Source organism: Sphaerodactylus townsendi, linkage group LG12 (genome assembly GCF_021028975.2).
Source record: "Sphaerodactylus townsendi isolate TG3544 linkage group LG12, MPM_Stown_v2.3, whole genome shotgun sequence".
Taxonomy (NCBI): domain Eukaryota; kingdom Metazoa; phylum Chordata; class Lepidosauria; order Squamata; family Sphaerodactylidae; genus Sphaerodactylus; species Sphaerodactylus townsendi.
In genome coordinates this window covers 39,539,809-39,560,955 of record NC_059436.1, presented here as the reverse complement: position 1 = coordinate 39,560,955, position 21,147 = coordinate 39,539,809, and the positions used below count along the sequence as shown (strand labels likewise).

The 21,147-nt window shown below is 44.6% G+C and overlaps 1 protein-coding gene across 1 annotated transcript in view; it reads right to left on the bottom strand.

Moving 5' to 3' along the window:
- Nucleotides 1-9,216: 9,216 nt before the first annotated feature.
- LOC125441973 (kelch-like protein 20) overlaps nt 9,217-21,147 on the bottom strand; it is a 30,103-nt gene continuing 18,172 nt past the window's right edge. Inside the window, exons 4-8 of the mRNA XM_048513052.1 lie at nt 19,719-19,862; nt 15,840-15,973; nt 14,328-14,536; nt 12,203-12,309; nt 9,217-10,473 (exon numbers count right to left, since the gene is read on the bottom strand). Coding sequence (XP_048369009.1) covers nt 10,371-10,473; nt 12,203-12,309; nt 14,328-14,536; nt 15,840-15,973; nt 19,719-19,862 — 697 coding nt within the window. The 3' untranslated portion in view covers nt 9,217-10,370. The remainder of the gene's footprint in view (nt 10,474-12,202; nt 12,310-14,327; nt 14,537-15,839; nt 15,974-19,718; nt 19,863-21,147) is intronic.

Here is a 21,147-nt window from a genome sequence, read left to right as displayed (position 1 = left end):
CTTGCAGGGACAGAGGAAAGCAGCGGTGAACATCTCTGTTGATCTGTTGCCTGGAAAACCTTACTGAGTTGCCGTAAATCAACTCTGATATGATGGCTTAGACACATATGTGCTTTAGGAGTCACAGCTCACTCCCTCCGATACCTAAGGAAGCAAGCTGTGAAGGTTCATATTGAAACAAAATTGTTAGTGTTTAAGGTGCCCCTAGACTATTTTTTCATTGTTTTTAAAGGGCACACCTGCTACAACTACTCTATATTCCAGATGGGTAGCTGCGTGCTGCAAAATAAGACCTGGTTCCAGAAGTCCCTCAAAGAGTATCTACTACATTTATTCCACTGTAAGGTTTGGCAAGTCAGAATATATCCATTAAACTGATTATCAAAGTCAACATTGGCCTTATGGATGTTCACTTGATCCATCTTTGTGTCCTATTTGCAGGCCTTCCAGGGGCATCTGGTTGTGGAAAATAAGATGCTGGATTGGATTGTCTTTTGATGCGATCCAGCAGGGCTTTCCTCATGTTCTTTCAAAATTAGTTCAGATCTCTTCCCTTGCAGCAAACTGGCCAGATAGAAATAAATGTGCCGAGTGAGCAAGCAGCAGAGTTCTCCATTGTTGTGAACTGGAGCATTCATTTTGATGCACATTTAGATTCCCATGGTGTGTGGGAAAAGCAGCCCCCCACAGATGGTCCTCCGTAGCACTGCTGGATTGTTCAAATTACCCTGCCCTCACTGATGCCTTCTTTGCTGCCTATAGACGGCAAGGCAGCTGGGGCCAGGCTGTTTCTCTGCCTGGGGTTGTCAACACCTCCTTCTCTTGGCTTCCGAGTTCTCTTGTTCTGAGGTGGATTGATCCCCAAGGGAGGATCCTCTGACAACCGCTTTCCAGAAGGGAACGAGCCAAGAGCAGGAGATGTCACTGAATGCACCCCAACTGCTTAGCAACAGACTGCTCTTAAAAAAAGACAAGTGAGTCAGCCACCACAAAGCACAGAGGTGGAACACAAACTCCAATGTTATACAGAAAGGTCGGAGGCCTGAAATACAAAGTTGGTTCCTTGACTTCGTTTTGTTTTCAAAAAATCAAGCTTCTAATCCTCATGATTGTAGGGGATTCCTGCAAAAAGTGCAGTCAGCCCAGTCCCAAATGATTTCCATGTGCATTCTGCCACATATGGAGAATGTGGGCTTGTCTGTTAATTTCATTGGGTTGTGGGATGGATTGAGAGTCCATGGAAAGAGATATTGCAGGTCTATTAGAAGTTTTGCAGTGATTGCAATACTTTCAAAGTCCTGGGAAATGCATGAAGATAACTCCCTGGAAATTATATCTAGCCTTATTAATCTAAGTTTTAATCTGCACAAAAGGTTAGAGGATTGAAAATCTTGCAAATTAAAAAAAAGAGTAATCACAGGATCTTTTTATTTTATTTTATTTTTGCTATGTCTATGATCTCACATTTTAGCAGCAATTATGGGACCTGCAGTCCAGGATAGACATATTTTTTTCTTGATATCAACAATGGAAAGGGGTTATGAAAAACAAAAGTGAAAATCACCCAAACAATCACAAATTGTAACCTGGCTATGGAGAAACCTAATACATTGTCTACATGCAAAACAAATTATTTATTCTGATACATCAGAAGTGTGTGTCTTATTCAACTCAAGCTTCGTTACAGATTTGGACAACAAATCTGGGTGCTCCTAAAGGGATTTGAGATTAATATTATGGATGTACACTACATCTTATAGTGACTGTATGATGTATTAAATGTTATTGTATAACGTTCTGTTGATACCTATTGTATACTATGTTATTGATCTTGCAGCATACTGGACTAAATATTATTCTGCAACAAAGCTTGATCGGAATAAAACACATACTTGTGATCTATGCGAATAAATAGTTTATTTTGCATGTTCACATTGTATTAGGTTTCTCCATAGCCGGGTTACAATTTGTGATTGCTTGGGTGATTTTCAGATTTTTCTTGATGCCTGTAGTCTCTGCAAAAAAGAGGCACATTTCCCCATCCCTTTATCCAAAATGTTGATATGGAAGGATTGTTACTCAACTATATGAAATAATTCCTCTGCACAAACCAGAGTGTTAATGCAGAACAACAGTTACAGCAACATAATAATAAATCCAATTCCTTCAATGTACATGGCACTTTACAGAGTACCCGGTGATGGGTCTCTGCCCCAAGGAATTTACAATCCAAAATTTGGCACAAGGGAGACAGCAAGTGAATTGGATGTAGGAGTAAAAGGGAAGAATTTGTTCACATACTTTAGGCTAAGTTTCAGAAAGGTAGAGTGGCTAATGGCTTGTACCAAAGCCTTCTTGGGAAAGGTGGGTTTGAGGGAAAGTGAGAAAGATTAAGGTGTTCTGGAAGGCAGTTTCAGGCCTAAGGAGGCCGCAAGGAGGAAACGGCAGAGCAGCAAATCTCGCCTGGCAAAAGAGCTCAGGGTCAGAGATATATTGAATTACATGGGGTTTTCATATTGAAAACTGTGATGGAGCCGCTGTTTAGGTAGCTTGGGGTGAAAACCTGTCTAGTTGTTGTCAATCTGATAAACAAAGATGGGACATGTCTTGCTTCTTAAGCAAATTCATAACTGGCTGCAAACAGCTCCAAAAGCTGCCTCCTAAGTTCAATAGACAGTGGGGTGGAATGACATAGCTTATGTGTTGGAAATAAACTTGCTCATGCACTCACCCCAAACAATCAGCTGCCAGCCACAAGCCCATGTCTTGGCTTCTCTTTTCACAGCACTCTGGAAAGGGCTAGCTAAAAAAAAAAATGATTCTAGTGGGAGGAGCCACACTGTCCCATTGGCTGCAACTGGCTCCTCCCACTTTCAAAGATCCCCGCCCTCAGTAGGTTGCATTGTAACACTTGTTTGCATGGAGAGAAAGGAGAGATTTGACTCTCTTCTGCTCCCCTTTCATGTGTGTGTTTATAACAAAGTGTGTTGAGTATACAACTGAATATCATACAAATATACATTTTTCATTTTTTTTAACACTGTGAGCTTTGTATTGTTAGGTTTTCCCAGTTAGGTTTTTCAAAAATTATTGCATTCTGTTTTTACCTGATATGACATTTATAGATAAGGAGAAACTATGGTGGGATGGGAACTTTTGACTCCAAACAGTATGTTCTTAACACTCAATGATGTTCAAGGTGTGCGGAGGCATGGGGCACCTGGGACTGAGGTTGCTAGGGAAATCCAAGGACTTATTACTCACCCACTGGCTGAACACAAGCTAGGAGTGAAAGAACGAGCAACCATTCCTAAATCTGGGCAGGGAGAAACTCCTAGAGGGGGAGATAATTCTGTAAACTTAGGAATCTCACAAAGTGAAATAACCAGATGAAATCTGCAGGCAGAAGATTGCGGGAACAATCCCCAAGGTCTCCAGTTTAAGGCTCTCAAGTACTGGAAGACACATTTCTCCACCTCTGAGACGCTGGAGAGCTGCTGTCAGTCAAAGCAGACAATGCGAAACAAGATGGACCAGCTTCATACATATTCACCGAACAGCAAAGGGCCATGAGAAATTATCTGGGGAACTAAATCCAAACTACATATCACCAGTCAGCCTGAAGGGATGCTTTTAAAAAGCTGTTCAAGTGAGAATACAATATTGCAGAAAGATTTGTTTAACATGCAGCATTGAAAAAGATTCAAAACTGACAGGAGTTTTACAAAATCTAGGGACGTGGAAGTACATAACCCCCTTTGAAGGTCAGAACAAGCAGACATTCCCAGCTGCTTTCCTTTTCATTAAACTGAAGAGATGGGGGCGATCGTCATGACTGGAGATAGTCAGTCTCAAAAAAACAATGATTCCCTGCCTACACGTGTAATGACGTTTTTCATCATCCTCTGGAATAGGGCTGCGGTTTAAAGTTCTTAGCAAGATGGCACAAACTCGAGAAAGCGTAGGTAGGGGTGTAAATGGTGCACTGTCCTCTAGTGGGCGGTAAGTGTTGAGCCAGCTCATTCTCTTGTTCAGCCCTTAGGAGAAATTGTTCGTTAATTTAGCAAAATTACTGTCAGTCCTTGGAAGAAATTGTTCATTAATTTCACTAAATAGCGGAGTTTTGAAACTTTGAGAACATTGCTAACAGCCATTCATTTGCACTCAGAATTTAGTCACTGTTTGGAAACTGCTTTCATCTAACACGGCCTATATATAGGCTTCCAGGCAGAGGCGTAGCAAGGGGGGGAAAGCGCCGGTGCACTGGTGCGTCCTCCACCCCCGTCCCGCCCTGGAACGCCCCCGTCCCACCCCAAAATGCCATGCTACGCCCCCAGAACACCCTCGCCGCACCCCCACAGGGGCACGCGCCCAGTGCATCTCGTGCCCCCCAGCCCCCTTGGGTACAACTGGTTGCTCACCTTCTTGCTATGAGTTTTGGGTAGGGTGACTAAAGTTTTGTTCATTTTTATATTCCTTTTTATGTTTGTCAGTGTTTGGATTCTCGACCTTAATCTGATGGATTTGTAGATTTGTTTGAATCATGTACACAGGCTTACAGTGTATAAAGATGCAGCTTGCAGATTCGATGCCATTTATCAGTATGACAGAGGCGTAGTTAGGGGAAATGGATCCTGGGGCAAAACCTGAGTTTTCCTTTCCCCTCCCCCATGGGCACACAGCCAGGTCAGGGGGCAGCGGCTGGGGCAGGTGTCCGGCCAGGTGGCACACAAGATGACCCAGGCTAAATGGTCTCCATCCAGGAATATGTGACCCCACAGTGGAAAACTTAGATTTTGCCTTGGGCTCCATTTTTCCTAGCTATGCCTCTGGTTCTCACTCCAACATCTTATCTCTTGGGCTACATTGCAGAATTTAGTGTGACTATAGTGCTCAGCCTCACTGGCATTTCAGAAGAGCTTCCCTCCTTACTCTCCTGGATACCAGAACAAGCTGCTCTTTTCACCTCCATACCTGAGCACTAGCTAACCTTTCTCCCCTGCAGCTTCAGAAGAGAACCTCATGGAAAACAACTGTGGTGGGATTCAGCAGGTTCGCACCACTTTGGCAGAACCGGTTGTTAAAATGGTGTTTGTAAACAACCAATTGTTAAGTTATTTGAATCCCACCACTGGAACTGGTTGTTAAATTATTTGAATCCCACCACTGCTCGTGGCCTACTGAACTGGTACATTTACAACTGGCCATGGCCCATATTTATCTGGTGCCTTCGCCACATCACCCACCCCACTGCCTGTTTCTGTCCCCAGTGACTTAAAGAGGGCAGCCTGTCCTGCTGTTGTGCATTTCACAGAAGAACATAACAGAAGAAAATCATCAGCTAAAGTACCAAGAATAGGAGTGCATGCTAATGTCTGCATTTCAGAGCACATTTAAAGGGACATCTGCAGAGCTCAGTTTGTTACCTTTTTGATATATGCCTTTGCAAATACTGAGCACAAACAGTGGTTGGAAGATTGGTAGTGCTTCCAATATCCAGCCAAGCTTTAGTCCTCTGTGGCAGCTACATGGAAGCAGCAAAAGGTACTCCTCAATGTACCTCCTACTCTTGCCCATAGCAGAGACCCTACCAGATCCGCCACTGCAAGAGATTGTGCTTCTGCCTTGCTAGTAACCTCATATTACCATTGGGCTGCAGAGAGGTTTGAAGCTGGGGAAAGTATTGAGAGCTACTGTGATAGTCCTATTGAGAGCTGCCTGTGAAGAAAGGCCAAGACAGAGGCATTTTCTCATTCTTTATTCAGTTGTGATTTATATCCTCCTATAAGAACTTCTTTTATGGCTCCATTGATCTCATACTGTCCAGTATGTTCATATGATTATTATAATTTGATATATTTGCTGTCTGATGAAGATAAGGCTTTAGCTCATTATTTAATAGTTCCCTTGAAGATGTACCCAAAGCTGTAATTGACTTATTTTGCACTGGAACTGGTAGGCTAAAAGAGCACATCCTTGCAGACACAGCTTGCTGAGAAGAAGCTTGGTGTGACATCAGAGTGGGTGTGGTTCCTCCTGTCCCCCTGATCACCCACTGGGATCTTCACTGGCTTCTGCACAGGACTTAACCCTTGACCTCCTGGTCTAACCACAGGTGTGCTGCCCAGAGAACCTCATTGACATCTGTTGACATTCTTGGTGGGTTGAGGTCTGAGCCTGGAACTCCAGAAGGAATCCTGTTGTAGATGGTTGGTGAAAAGTGGCTGGATGTAACAAGTAAGGCCCTTTTCAGGGACAGTGCTTGTAAGGGCCAAAGTGCAATTATAGCAGATCTGTTCATTAGGAACAATTCATTCTAAAATTGAGGGTAAAGGGGACAAATTTTAAGGTGGTGATAATCTTCTTGTATCGAGACAAAGTAATACATGCCTGCTTTTCAGCATGCTCTTGCTGGCTATTGCATTCTTGATGCACAAGTAACTAGGTACTGCCTGGGAGAAAAGTCTAGGTGGAATGACCTAGTTCTTTCCCTGACTGTTTTTCCCCCCATTTTCTTTCCTCCAGGTAATTAAGGAAATAGCATAACATTTCGAAATGTGTTTTTATATCAGATCAAAATGGAATCAAAGCAGAGCCCGCCATGCAATGGAAAATCATTCCTTGAGACCTTCTTGTGCTCCCATTCCATGATGAATCCAGAAGTCACACTGACTGTGTCTCTGGCTGCTTAACCAGAACACATAATGCACCCCATGTTCCATCACATTTTTTTAACACATTGTGGGTGTGGGGAGAGGCAGTAAATAAAATGTGCAGGAGTGAAAATGAGTGTTATTTTTCCCTGATGAGCTAATTAATGCTGTTTCAAACCAAAATAACTGATGCTGCTGCTTCCGAGGTTCACTTCCTGGCAAGGGAGGGAAGAACGAAGTATTATGGGGAAACAGCAGCAGGCTGAGTGCTTCCCCCATAAAGCTGATATCTGCAATTTGTTGGGCATTCCCCCTCCCCAATAGCTGCAGCCTCTAATGTTGCTTCAAATCAGAAGAACTTCAAATCAGAAGGGGTCAGTCTCTCATTCTGTTTAAAAACAAATTCTATCCTGCTTTCTTTTTAAGAACAAAGTCTCAGGCTGCCTGATAGTTAATTAATAGAAAACTAGTCCCTTAAAAAAAGCTGTTGAAAAACAAACCACCACCTCTGCAATAAAGAACACAAACAGAGTTGAAGCAAGCAGCAGTCAGGGAGTTGGAACGCATGTAGGAGGTCCCAGTTTCAAATCTTGGCAATTCCTGCTGGCAGGAAGTCGCTACTGCTGAGCTGGGGGGACAGTGGTCTGATTTGGGAGATGGAGCATATTCACAAGTGGGAGATGGAGAGGACCACCAAATGCATTGCAGGATCAGTTCCTAAGGTTTCCTCCTCTTCTGGCTATTTTCCTTGACCTTTTACGCCCTGTCGTATAGGGTTGCCAGCAGTGGTGGGATTCAGCCGGTTCACACCATTCCGGCAGAACCGGTTGTTAAAATGGTGCTTGTAAACAACCAGTTAAATTATTTGAATCCCACTGCCGGAACCGGTTTTTAAATTGTTTGAATCCCACCACTGGTTGCCAGCTATGGGTTAGGAAATATCTGGAGATTTTGGGGGTGGAGCCTGCAGAGGGGAGGAAGTTTGGGGAGGGGAGGAACTTCAGCAGAGTACAACATCAGAGTCCACATGCCAAAGCAGCCTTTTTCTCCAGAGGAAGTGATCTGTGTCATCTCCAAAACAGTTGTCATTCAATGAGATCTCTATGATCCATCTGGAGGTTTTTTACCTGAAGTGGTGGGAAGTCTCCCACTTTTAGCATGGGGAATTAGCAGGAGCAGGCTCTTGGCTTTACAAAAGGCTGGGCAACATGAGAGCTTGGCTGCCTATGTACACGAGAGTCAGCTTTTGCAAGAAATCTGTAGACCTAAAGCCTCTTCAAGATCTGGTAAGATGTCACCCCCCAAAAAATCCCCCAAACCCTCCACCTATCTCCAATCTGCCCACTCAACACTATCTATATCCTAGGACTGAGTGGTTTCTCTGTGTGCTTTGACCATTTGTGTGCTTGTATTTTTATTATTATTTTTTGTAATAAAACCTGACAAACTTTTACAAAGTTCTCTGGTGGATTTCTTGCAGAAACTAATCTCTGTAAAAGCTGGCAACAAATAGCTCGCGTTTGCCCAGCCTCTCATTAAGCAAGGTCTGCCCTTTGCTAATTCCCCACTCTAAAAAGGGGCAGACCCCAGCATTTTGGGTAACACTACAGAAATGGACAAATGACCCTCAACATGGGTCCTGTCAAAGTGGACCCAAAAGCTCCTTTGCTTCTTTCGCAAGGCATCCCTTTCCCAAAACAATGAGACAGCCTTGACTTTCTTCCACCCCGCTGAAACAAGAAGAGCTTCAGAAGTACACAGGGAGCATTACTTTTGTGTCTCCGAGAACCATCCATTTGAAAACAGTTGCCTTCATCCTAGCAAGATATGTGGTTTGAAATCTCCCACCTTTCTGTGGTCAGACCCAGCACTCCTGGGGCAATCATTTTGTGATTATACCTCTTACCTCTCACACACACAGAGCAACATGCAGCCGAATTTGTGCTGACATCAACTCCCTGTCCTCAAACTTGAAAAATTGTCCCCAACAGGAATGGATACCCCTGCCTTAGAGGTATTTCTAAAGCAAGCAATAAAAATGAGGTTACCCATTCAGCAGTGGTGTAGCGCCAAGGGGACAGGAGGGTGCAACACACTGAGCATTCACCAGTGCAGGGGCGTGGAGGGGCAGGCGGGGGCGTGGCAGGGGGTGTAGGGCACACACGTGCTGTGGGTGCAGTTCCCTCTCTCTATAGCCCTGCCATTCAGGGCTGATATTTTATTTTTGTACCTTTAGGAGCTGACAGAAAAGTATACGAGGGTATCAGGGCCTAATGGGCACTGTATGAATTCATACATGAGTCAATAGAGACACCAAAGGTGTTCTTCGTGTTATAAGCAATCAACCCAAATAGGCAATCTTTATTTTGTACATTAAATTGGAATTGTATGCAGCGTTCAGTGACTTTAATAAGGAACCTAGAAGTTAATTGTTCCCAATCTTAGATTCGAGAAATGCTTTTTAAAAATAACCATAGTAACATTAAATGTGAAGATCGTTGGTAGCTGGCATCTTTCCTTCCTAGAAATTGTGCTCAAGAATTAAGAGGCCAGGAGTCAGAGAGATTGCGAGATTGCTGTTTTATGGTTTATCATACACACTGCAGTTCTTGTAACACAACAATCCACCCTGCTAGATGTCATCTGAGGAATTAAGAGACTTGGTCAAGGTTATATAGTATCCCTGTGTCAAGATCTAAGGTGTTCTCTACAGTGCCATTCTCAGCCTACATTCCACATCTTGGTTTGTTTTACAAACATTTTATTCCAAAGAGATGCATGCATGTAAAAACTAATGATAACTATATTGTCAATGACAGATTATCAATACAAGTAAGGCTATCCTTTATCAAGGCCCTGATCTCTAAATATCCACTTTCTAGATGGAGAGATGAGGAGAAATTTCCAAGGCCATCAACTGTACGAAGAAACCAGAGGGGTGAGTTTTGTGGTTTTCCAGGCTGTGTGGCTGTGTCTATTAGTGTGGATGTGTCCATTAGTTCCTAATGTTTTGCCTGCAACTGTGAACGTCATCTTCAGAAGCATGTCACAGTAACATGACATGCCTCTGAAGATGCCAGCTATAGATGTGGGTAAAACATTAGGAGCAAAAGCTACCAGACCATGGCCACATAGCCTGGAAAACCCACAACAGCCTATTGATTCCAGCTGTGAAAGTATTTGACAATACATTAAATCAGAAGAGGTTACGTGAGTTAAATGAGTTCCTTCTGCCTCTTCCTTCTACTGGATACAACCACCACTCTGTAGGCATGATGCTGCAAGCAAGGGATTTCCAATAATGTGGGACCAGCATTTGTGGGGCTGAAAGATGGAAGAAAGGTGCTTAGCCCTCTCCCTCCAGAGGCTTATCCTGCTGTGACTTCTTTTTCAGGCTGTTTTTTTCCCAAAGGGACTTCTTTCTAGTCCAAGTATGGCTGGAAAGGGGGGGGGGGAGAAAGAATGGACAGGCCAGGGGTAGTGTTTATAGGGGAGACATGTGGTAGGCACTGGAAGGATTAAGTACTTCCCTATCCTCCTGCAAAATGCACACTTCTGAACTTCCATTCAGGCAGGAGAGAAATCCTATCCCCGCTTTGCCATGTTGTGTTCCATCCTGGCCTTAGACCCTCCCCGCCACCAACCCCTCTCCTCTTCTCCTTCTGTTGTTCAAGCCTAACTAACTGTCCCACCAAACCAGAAGCCAGAATTGGCCTTCTATCTGTTCCGGGCCAATTGGGAAGTTTCTCTCACGTAAGGAGCCAATTTGATTGCAGCAACGCCTCCACCTGGGTGGCAAGTTTGCGTGTTGCCAAAGGGCCTGCAAGAAGCGGAAGAAAAACAGAAAGTCAGAGCTGCAGAGAGGTTTAACAGGAAGACAACACCAGAAGCCATATCTAACATCTAGGGTCGTGGTGGCGAACCTTTGGCACTCCAGATGTTATAGACTACAATTCCCATCAGCCTCTGCCAGCATGGCCAATTGTAGGGGCTGATGGGAATTGTAGTCCATAACATCTGGAGTGCCAAAGGTTCGCCACCACTGACTAGGGGGAAAAAACAGGTTGGCTATTCCAGCGGGAAACAGACAGGAACATTTAAAATCCTCATCTGAAGTTCTCCCTGGATGTTGAAGTTACAGACCACCACTCGGTTTCATTTTTTAACCTAGAACCAATGCAGCCTCCATCATTCAATTTTAATTTCCACATCTTTTCACATACGCCTCTGCACTTTACCATTCCTTTGTGTCTCTTTCCATTCTCATTGTCAAAGTGCATGTAAGCATGCATCAATAAAAACTCTGCAGAAATGCAGCTTTGGGGGATCCTTATCCACAGTTGTATTAAGATTCTCAGGAATGTCTAATCAAGGTGCAAGAGAATGTATGCATATCAACGGAACACAACACACCAAAATCTTGATGTGTAATACTGCATATGATCACATGAAGACTGATTTTTTTTATCGACGTGCCTGTGTTGATAATGTAAAAAGGGAAGGGAGGCAAGACGCAAAATAAGAAAAAACTCAATGCTGATGCAAATTGCACAGGATCTAAGTGTTTCCAGTCAGCCTATTCTAAAACAATGAATCAAGTGTCTTCAACCACTTTCCATACATTTGAATTACCCTCTTGGGGGAGTAACCCCTTTCATCTGCATGAGCGACTGGTCTGAATTTGCCACCTTCCAGTCAGGATGAAAATCAGAGCAGAGACTCATACAGACATTCAGGTTCATTATGCATGCTGTGCTTACCCCGAGGCTGCCTGTTCCACAGTGGAGACTCCCATTTCCCTGGCTGAATGCAAAGAAGTGCCCTCTGCTTGCTTCAGTCCAATGTGACATCCCCCCCCACCCCCACTTCCAAGTCTTTTAAGATTGCTATGATCGCTGCCTTTTTCGCACTCTTTGACATTTTTAAGTTGTTTTAATTCTCACCACTGATGTTAATTTTTTTTAAAGATGCACCACTTATTCCCCGGAAGTGCCTGCAGAGGAGGGAATGGAACTGTTCCTCTGTGAGTGGGGGGAGGCAGCAAGTGCAAAGCTAGCTATACAGGCATTGGGGCTGCTTCACTTTCCCTGCGCAGGCAGGGAAAACCTCACACTGTCCCCGCTCTTCAGAACTGGGGTACTTCCAGGATATATGGTATAGTGAGTTTGGAATGGTGGAAAATGCATCATCCACAGCCAAAACTATGCTCCCCCAGGGGAATGTATGCTCGCTACTGGGCAAACCAAAAGTGCATCACAGGGATTGTTTATCCTTACTTTCATGGACTCGTGGGATGGATTATTTATTTGTTGTTGTTGTTGTTGTTGTGTTATTTCATAAACTGCTCAATCCCTGGAGGGCTCTGAGCGGTGTACAGGGCCCATAAACAAGGCCGATAAAACAACAGATATAAATATAAACATCAGCATTAAAACCCTTAAAATTTACATTATCTTAATTTTCATACACTCCAAAAAAATGGGAATTTCAGTAGACAATAGACATTAGGAATGTTTAGAAGGAACTGAATCCTTCAAATACCAGCCTACCTCCACTTGTTCATCTCCGGGTCAAATGCTTCTACTGTGGTTACATGAACGGTTCCGTCATATCCCCCAATGGCTAGGAGGTAGCCATTAGCAGCAACAAGGCTCACCTGCACGAAGAACAAAAGCCTTCTCAACTTTTCAACAAAGAATTAAGGCAGAGGCCAACACTCCATGCAAAAACCCTGTTTATGTAAATGTTGGTGAAGAGTCCAATTACCAGGTTCCTCTGGTAGTGTTGGCCATGTTGGCAATAACAGCTTTGAAACACTTAGAGATTCGAATCCAAAGTCCAGAATCACTACCACCTCTCTTGCCATGGCCAAGCAGGGGGCAGCCTTCCCCCCCTATGAGGCAGTGGGAGCTTCCACTGCTACTGTAGGTAGCTACTTAGGGCAAGCATGAGCAGTGGTGGGATTCTGCTGTGTGTTAGAGGGGCAGGGCCATGGGTGCTTGAAGCATCATTGAGCATAGAGTCTGGAATAGTTGTCCTGTTCACCAATTGATTAAGACTACCCCTGGCCAACGTTTGGAATGCCACCATGTCCATGTGCTGCAAGGACTTCATGAGGAGCCAGCTAGAAATCCAAGTTCAGGACTTGACCTACAAAGTTCTGAATGTACAGATTTTCTCAAGAACCACCAGCTACTTGCCCAATCAGTGAGGTCTTCGCAGGTGACTCTACACAGTCTTAGCTTAGAAGGCTTTTGAAACATAGTTAACAGTAGATAAAGCTCAAATATTGTAAAACAAAATGTCTCTAAGAAAGTGGGCCACCGAACTGTACAACACCAGCAACTGAAAAGCTAGACAGAACATCTAAAATAAGTTACAACTTATTTTAGTGACATCCCACACACGCTCAGCTCATTCTCAGCTCCAGGTTGGAGGGGAAGAGCATTTCAAGCACTCTGAAGCATCTAGAAACCTTCTGATCAGTTCTCCACAGCTGACCTGCACAGTCCCATGTGCGACTGCACCAAAAACACAACGAACTGTCATTTCCTAATGGCCACTCTCTGCCTGTCATTCCCCAATGGCCTTGAACCTCCTGTTAGTCAAGGATTCCATGACTGAGGCAACATATCTGTATTCAGCTGATCATTGTAAACTAAGATTCAGTGGTTGGTAGATCTGAGGGCAGATAATTCCCCCTTCCCCAGAGGCCCCATCTTCTGATCACCATCTTCTTCAGTTCCCCAAGGTGGGATACACAGACAGGCTTCTTCAGAAAATCCTAATTTCCAACCCAGTATATGTGCATCCTTCCCAGTTGCCTTTAGATGTAAGACAGGCCTTTTCTGTATTGGCTCCTCATTTGGAGTCCTGCTTTAATGTATCAGTTTCAGATGAAGCACCACCACAGAAAAGGCTCTGTCACTTCCTAACTGAGGAGTTGCAGGTGGCAACCAGAGACACCACACAGCACTTCCGGAATGCTCCTTGCTCAGAGATTTCACAACAAGACTGTTGGGGTATAGGATGCCCTGCCATTTAAAAAGCAAGCTAAAAGGGAGGTTTCTATCAGTTTGTATTAAACAGGAGCACACAACTTCCCTTGTAGAATGAAATGAACCCATCTTTGGAGGTTTTAACTTTGGAGGTTTTCAAAGAGAGGCTCGATGGCCAACTGATAGGGGTGCGTTGATTGTGTGTTCCTGCATGGCAGGGGGCTGGACTTGATGGCCCTTGGGGTCTCTTCCAACTCTATGATTCTATTATCACCACACCACAACATTCAGTTAATATTTGTGTCTTTTGAACTGATATCTTACACCATACTAATGGGCCTTAAACTTATTTTTGCAAGCCATTTTGGAACAGCTATATAACTGTTCAATTTGTTTCCTTCTTCATCGAAGCTGGAAAATAAAGACAGCCTTACCTTTCAGCAATCAGTGAAAGCTTTGGTTACTGTAACAGTTAGATGGTTGTATGCTTTTCAGTCCATTTCCCTTTGAAATCATGGAAAGTGTGCTTTGTTTAGATTTTCTGATGTGCAAAGCATGGGCTAAAAGGTAGAGGGCCACACTAGAGAAATTAAGAGTCCTTCAGAAAAGGGCTACCTGGTGGTTTAACTAACCACCACTCTCCCCAAGTTGCCATAACACAGCTGTGGTCCGGTACCTTACTCCTCTTGGACTTCATTGGTGTCACAGCAGACCATTCATTGGCAACAGGATCAAACCGCTCAATGCTGCGCAGTTCTGTGATGTCGTCCCGCCCACCGACCGCATAGATCTTCCCTTGAAAGGTTGCGCATCCGAGGTTCTCTCTACAGGTCCGCAAGGGAGAGCAAGGGGTCCACCTATCTTCTGTGGGACTGTAACGTTCCACTGAGACAAAAGACAAAGTGATAAGAATCCTCTTCCTCAGCTACCCGGTTGTATCACATGGATAGTTGTTGATTAGAACCAATGAAAGCAACAGTGGTTGGACTGACAGAGAGACAGCTTGCTGGACACTGGGAGGTGCTAAATCTCTCTAGGTGTCATCTTTTGGTGGGATTTTCCTCCCTTTGTTTGTTCCTGGGAGTTGCCCTCTGACCCCCCCCCACCCCCCCCTCCTTCCTTCTCAGGAGCAAATTGTTCTTTGTATCACTTTGGACCTGCATGGACTGAGATGCTTCTACAGGTCTCTCCTGTAGAAGCAAATGTTCCAAGCTTGTACTCACATGGCACCAGATTTAGGTGGCTGCTTGTATAGGGAAATGTATACTTTAGATTAGGATTTCTATCTTTCTTTCAAATGCAACAAGAATGAGAACAGACTCTACCTGAATAAATGTAAGTTTTACCTTTTTGCAATTTACTTCTTGGGAAGACTGATTTTACTGCACTCAGTACCATGATCCCATGACTGGGAAAACTCTGATATGTTAACTAAATATACCCAATGGCAAATTCAGGATGCTTTAGGGTTAATCTTGCTTCCACACTTCTTGAGTGTCTGATCAATCTTTATATTTGTAAATAAATGGATTATCAGTAAATTGTACGTCATTAGTGCAGTATCACCCAGAAGAGCCTCAACATGTCTGTTCTGGATTTGCCACTAGAAGGGTGGTAGTTTAGGGCATGACCCTTACTGTGGATGCAAGAGGCACTAGGTTTGACTTGGATAAGCTTTATTTGAGGTACAGAGCAAAAAGAAGGGATCAGTACCTTTATGGGAGGAGCTGTGACAGAGGTAAAGGATACTGTGGATTTGCTTCTATTTACCTGCTTGGGTGGGGAATAACCTGCCTTCAGTCTCAACTGCCTGCTCCTGATGAAATTAAGAAAAGGGGGCGGAGAGAAATGTGTAACACATACTTACGCTCTAGGAATTTTCCCTACTCTCTATGTTAGAGACTATAGAGACTAGGGGATGGTGCCTAGATTATCATCCAAAAGTGACATCAAATCCTCCCCAAACTCTGCCCTTCCTAGGCACTACCTACCTGCATTGACCAAAGTATGATTGGGAAGATTAGTTGTGGAAATAACCTGATTGGGCAAGGCTGTTCTGGGGCAAGGCAGAATGCAACAGAACAAACCACTCAATTCATTAATTTATTTAGTACTGAATATTCAAGAGTAATTTTCCCCCCAGACTTCTTCAGATTAAACCAGATCTGTTATCAGCCTTTCCCATTACCTGAATATAATGGGGAACAGCCATCGGACCCCCCAATGGCATACAGGTAACCATCGAGCACAGCCAAGCCTAGGCCCCTCCGGCGGCGATTCATGGGTGCCATTCTGCACCACCTGTTTAGTAGAGGGTCATACCTAAAAAGCACATACATAGTGATGCAAATGCATGAACATTAAAAGCAGTGCTTAGCTGATAGAGTCTGAGAAACAGAAGGTAGTAGGGCTCAATCCTGCTTCAAATTGTACTCCTGCTCCTCCCTCCAAAACCATATCCCCACATCTCAAAAAACACAACAGTCAACAGCAGTGATGTGTGTTGCAGGTGGGCATCAACTATGGTTTATCAGACAGTCTGAGGTCAGGGTGGGCAGAAGGCACAGATGTGGTCAGGCAGCCCAAGGTCAGGTAGTCCAGGAGATCAGACAGGCAAGCAAGCAAGTAGGAAGGCGAGGAACTGAGGTTTGAGGCGTGGAACAGAAATCAAGGTATGTGGAGCTTCCCTGTGAAATACACTCACTGCACCCAGGCAGAGCCACACCCAAGACAGGGTTTATATGGGAGGCCCTTGCTAATGAGGCCAGGATCCTGCAAGGACTCTGTCCTCCGATTTTGCTGTTTCTTTGCTCACAGAGCCTTTTGCCACATCGAGCTGCAATGTGGGCATGTCTCCTTTTAATTCTGAGCTGCCGCTGCTGCTGCTGCCTCCTTTGTGCAGCTGACCTGTTACTTAGCTCATTTGGGGCTGCTGCAGGCTCTCCCAGTGACATTGCATCTGGTTCAGCCTTGGTTGGCAAAGAAGAGCTTGGCTTTGTTACTTTCCTCTCCTCTTGAGGGGCCAGCTCCTGGTCTATGATGTCATCTGGCTCTTCATCAGATTCCTTGTCTGCCAGGGACTGGCTCATGACATGATGAAAGAAAAGAGCTACATTCATGCTCAAAGTGATTTTCTACAGCAGAGGAACCCATTTTCCAGTCTGTGGACCACCACCAGTCTGTAGACCCTACCTACCAAGTACCTGAAGAAGTGCAATGTGATGCTACCAAACCAGCTTCTAAGGAGCTGCAACCTCATCTCTAGAGCAGAACTTTGTAAAACAGGGCAGAAAGTGCCTTAGCCCCAGCCTAAAGAATTCATTCAATGAAGGTCTTCGACTTAGGTTGATGGCTGAATATCTCCTGGGATGACAAGTGATCTCCAGGTGACAGAAATCAGTTCACATGGAGAAAATGGCCACTTTGGAAACAGGTCTATGGTGTTATACCCCTCTGAAGTCCCTTCCCCTCCTCAAACTCCACCTTCCTCAGGCTTCACCCCCCAAAAGCTCCAGGTATTTTCCCATGGCAGCTGGCAACCCTACTTGGACCACAAAGTTTTGATCTGCTTGTTTTAGAAGAAGAGGAAGAGGAAGAGGAAGAGGAAGAAGAGGAGGAGGAGTTTGGATTTATATCCCCCCTTTCTCTCCTGCAGGAGACTCAAAGGGGTTTACAATCTCCTTGCCCTTCCCCCCTCACAACAAACACCCTGTGAGGTGGGTGGGTCTGAGAGAGCTCTGAAAAGCTGTGACTAGCCCAAGGTCATTCAGCTGGCATGTGTGGGAGTGTACAGGCTAATCTGAATTCCCCAGATAAGCCTCCACAGCTCAGGCGGCAGAGCAGGGAATCAAACCCGGTTCCTCCAAATTAGAAATCAGTTCACATGGAGAAAATGGCCACCTGCTCTTAACCACTACGCCACTGCTGCTCCTTTAGAGTCTCTTCTGGGAAAGTGGAAAGACTGATTCTAAGGAGCAATGAGACAGACAAGATCATTATTAAGGCATCAAGGACTTTGATTAATGTAAGACTGCGGGAACCGCTTTTTAATTCTTCCACATGGTAATTTTCAATCTCAATAGAAGGCAGGCTTTCCAACCAAGGCCTGGGGAATTTTTGAAGCACTGGAGGGTGGAACTTGGGGAGGGACCTCAGCAGGGATCAGAAGCAGTGTGGTGTAGTGGTTAAGCCTGGTGAACTCTAATCTGGAGAACCAGATTGATTCCCCGCTCCTGCACATGAGGAGCAGACACAGGAGCAGAATAGCAAGGATAAGAAATTTGAAATTCTCCTCCCAGCTGCCTGGACAGGTTGATCTATTCCACTGGAAGGCTATTGTAGCAACATGATGTGCTTCCTGCAATTGCAGAGGGAGGAAATATCCCTTAATATGGTGCAGTTGTAAACTGCACAGCAAAACCAACGGGAGAGACTTACTCCTATTGCTATTCCACTCATTTTGTGTCTCATTTTGTAGCCATGTCTTCAACAGCTCTCACCCGCCTTTTGCATACCTTTCCTGATCTCCATAACAATATCTCCAGCCCATTTTCTCCCTCTTTGATTTATATCATCATAGCCAGAGTTTGCCTTTTTGCCTTCCAGTTTCCTTTCAATTATATCATCCCTCATTTCTTAAACTGTACTCTGTTGTACTCGATTGCCTCGTCTTCATGATCTCCATCAATCCTCCTCCCTTCCAATCTTTATTCAATATTTCTTCATACATTGTCTTCTTTCACACTCAGCAAGCCCTTCTCTCACACTGCACATCAAGCACACTTATGGTGTTCTCCTTTTCATTTAGAATTTAGTACTTCACATCCATATAGAGCTGTATATGTTCTTTTCTTTGCTTACAAAGGATATGTTTACTTCCTGTAAACGATGCTTACAAGACGACGCTTACAAAACACTTTATAAGTGTCTTATACAGCAAGTAAATATTTCCTTTGCAAGCAGAGAAAACAACATAGAGTTATTGTCGAAGGCTTTCATGGCCAGATTCAACTGGTTCTGGTGGGTTTTCTGGGCTGTGTGGCTGTGGTCTGGTGGATCTTGTTCTTAATATTTCGCCTGCATCTGTGGCTGGCGTCTTCAGAGGTGTATCACAAAGAAAAGTCTGTTTCACACTGTGTCTAGTGAGAAGGGAAAGTTTAGTGTGGTATACTGTCCATGTCCCAGGGTGGGGAACCAATCATTAAGTGTTTGGGTTGAACTTGAAACAGTGTGAAACAGACTTCCCTCTGTGATACATCTCTGAAGATACCAGCCACAGAGGCAGGCGAAACGTTAGGAACAAGATCCACCAGACCACAGCCACACAGCTCGGAAAACTCATCAGAACCAACATAGAGTTAACTTGCCATCAAAAATGAATGGTGGCCACCAAATCAGAAGAAGCATTCCATCTCGCAACAAAGAGAAAAATGCCTCTTCTATGCTGTGAGAAGAAGCATTCCTTCCCACATATGAGACAAGAGGTAATCTACAATGCTACTGAGAGATGTAAGTGTGAAAGAATGGAATGCTTCTGTCCAGATGATATTGGAAGAGGCACTCTCATGAGAAAAAGAACGGGGATCTATAAGATGTCCCCTGCCAGCTTCAAGTTGCAAAGAAGCAATCAGGGGCATCTGTTCAAAAATGGATCAAAAGAGATTTAAGTTAACCAGCATAGTGTAGTGTAGTGGTTAAGAACAAGTGTAGTGGTTAAGAGCAAGTGTAGTGGTTAAGAGTAGCTGGAGTCTAATCTGGAGAACTGGGTTTGATTCCCCACTCATCTACCTGAGCAGTGAACTCTGGATTTGTTTCTTCGCTCCTCCACACGAAGCCTGGTGTGTGACTTTGAAATAGTTATAGTTCGTTCAGAACTCTCCAGGCACGAGGCGATCTGCTTCTGGTAAGGCTTTCTATAGCTGAGAAGCAACCACAGAAGATGTCCCATCAAGTGCACAAGACCCCTCTCTAAATAATGCCTCAGGTGGGCCCTTCTGTGCAGTGCCCCCCCCCACAAACGGTGTCCTGCCACCACTTATTATCAGGTTGTTCGTGAGATATGGCCTACCTCTCTGTGGTGCTAAGACACAACAGCCCATCGTAGCCACCAACACAGTACAGATAGCCTTCCAGCTCAGCAACGGCCACATCCCGCTTGGCTTCATTAATGGGGGCCACATCCCGCTTCCATGAGTTGGTTTCAGGCTCATACCTTCAGCGTTGGAAAAAGGAAAATGGAAACATCCGTCATTAGAAGCTGCTGAGGTGGGCAAACGCCTGTCGCATGCCATGTAAGGAGGAACGATTGCTGCAGGGTAAAGAACGCCTGCAAGGAAGCTGACCTCGGAATCCCAAATAAGACCCCGGCCAACCTCTTGGCTTGCCTCTCAGGTTGGTTGGGCTAGCCTTTCAGCTAAGCGATCCCTCTTGGAAGGGTGACAGGCTTGCGGAGAAACAACGTGGCGCTGGAAATATGGCATGACACATTTCTGACACATGCCTGCTCTCTCAATTAAATGTATATTTAGACGCAGAATCTCAGCCCTCAAATGAAACACTTGTGGAATGAGCCGGGGACTTTGAGCCGCCTTTTAGCAAGAAATATAGCAGTAATTGGGTTGTCAAAGCGATCAGTCAGACAAAACAGCAATAACTTGTGCGCTAAAGAAACCCAGAGGAGGCTGAGAGTCTCAAACAAAAAGCAGTTATCATGCAATCAATACAGACAGCGTTAACAGGATGCGATTATGACTGTGAGGGGTAGGGCTCATATTATAGAGATCCATAGCAATAGTGCCAGAAACGGAGCAAATTTAAAATTAAAATACTCCCCCACAATAGCCCCAATCTTAAATAAAAGTTCCCACAGCTGTTTAGCAATAAGAAAAGCATACTGTGGAGATGCAGTCACAGTGTCGTAGCTAGTGCGATAGTTGGATTCAAAGCTGGTACTGGTAGCAATGTAAAGCCAGTAGGCTTGGTGATTCGGATAAACCGAATCACCAATTTGGCCAGAATCCAGGCCCATTTGGGCATATTCAGACCAAAATCTGTCCAAATATGTCCTGCCCGAATATGATCTGATCAGCATTCAGATTGGCTTGTTCTCTTATTCGGGCTTCGCCAGGACAGGAGGACAAGCCAGAGGCTAGAGGAGATCCACTGCAGTTGGAACAAGTTCACACATGCATGTAAAACGGCTTCTCCTCTGAAAACATAACAAGCTTATCAAAAAGCACATCAGTACCAAAAAAGAACTTTCCCATCTCTTGCCATTGTGGTCCTTTTCAAGAGAGACCCGTTTAGCTAAGCATCATCCAGGGACAAAAACGGTGAACAATGCATATGTATGTGGGAATGGCCACCGTCAGGGGAGATGCAGAGTTCTAAATGCAAGGGACAGAGGATTCAGGGTGGTACAGAATAGCAGCAGTAGCAGCAATCTGGAGGTGAGCTTATTCCAGGTGGTCGCAAGGCAAATTGTCATCCAGTTGCTT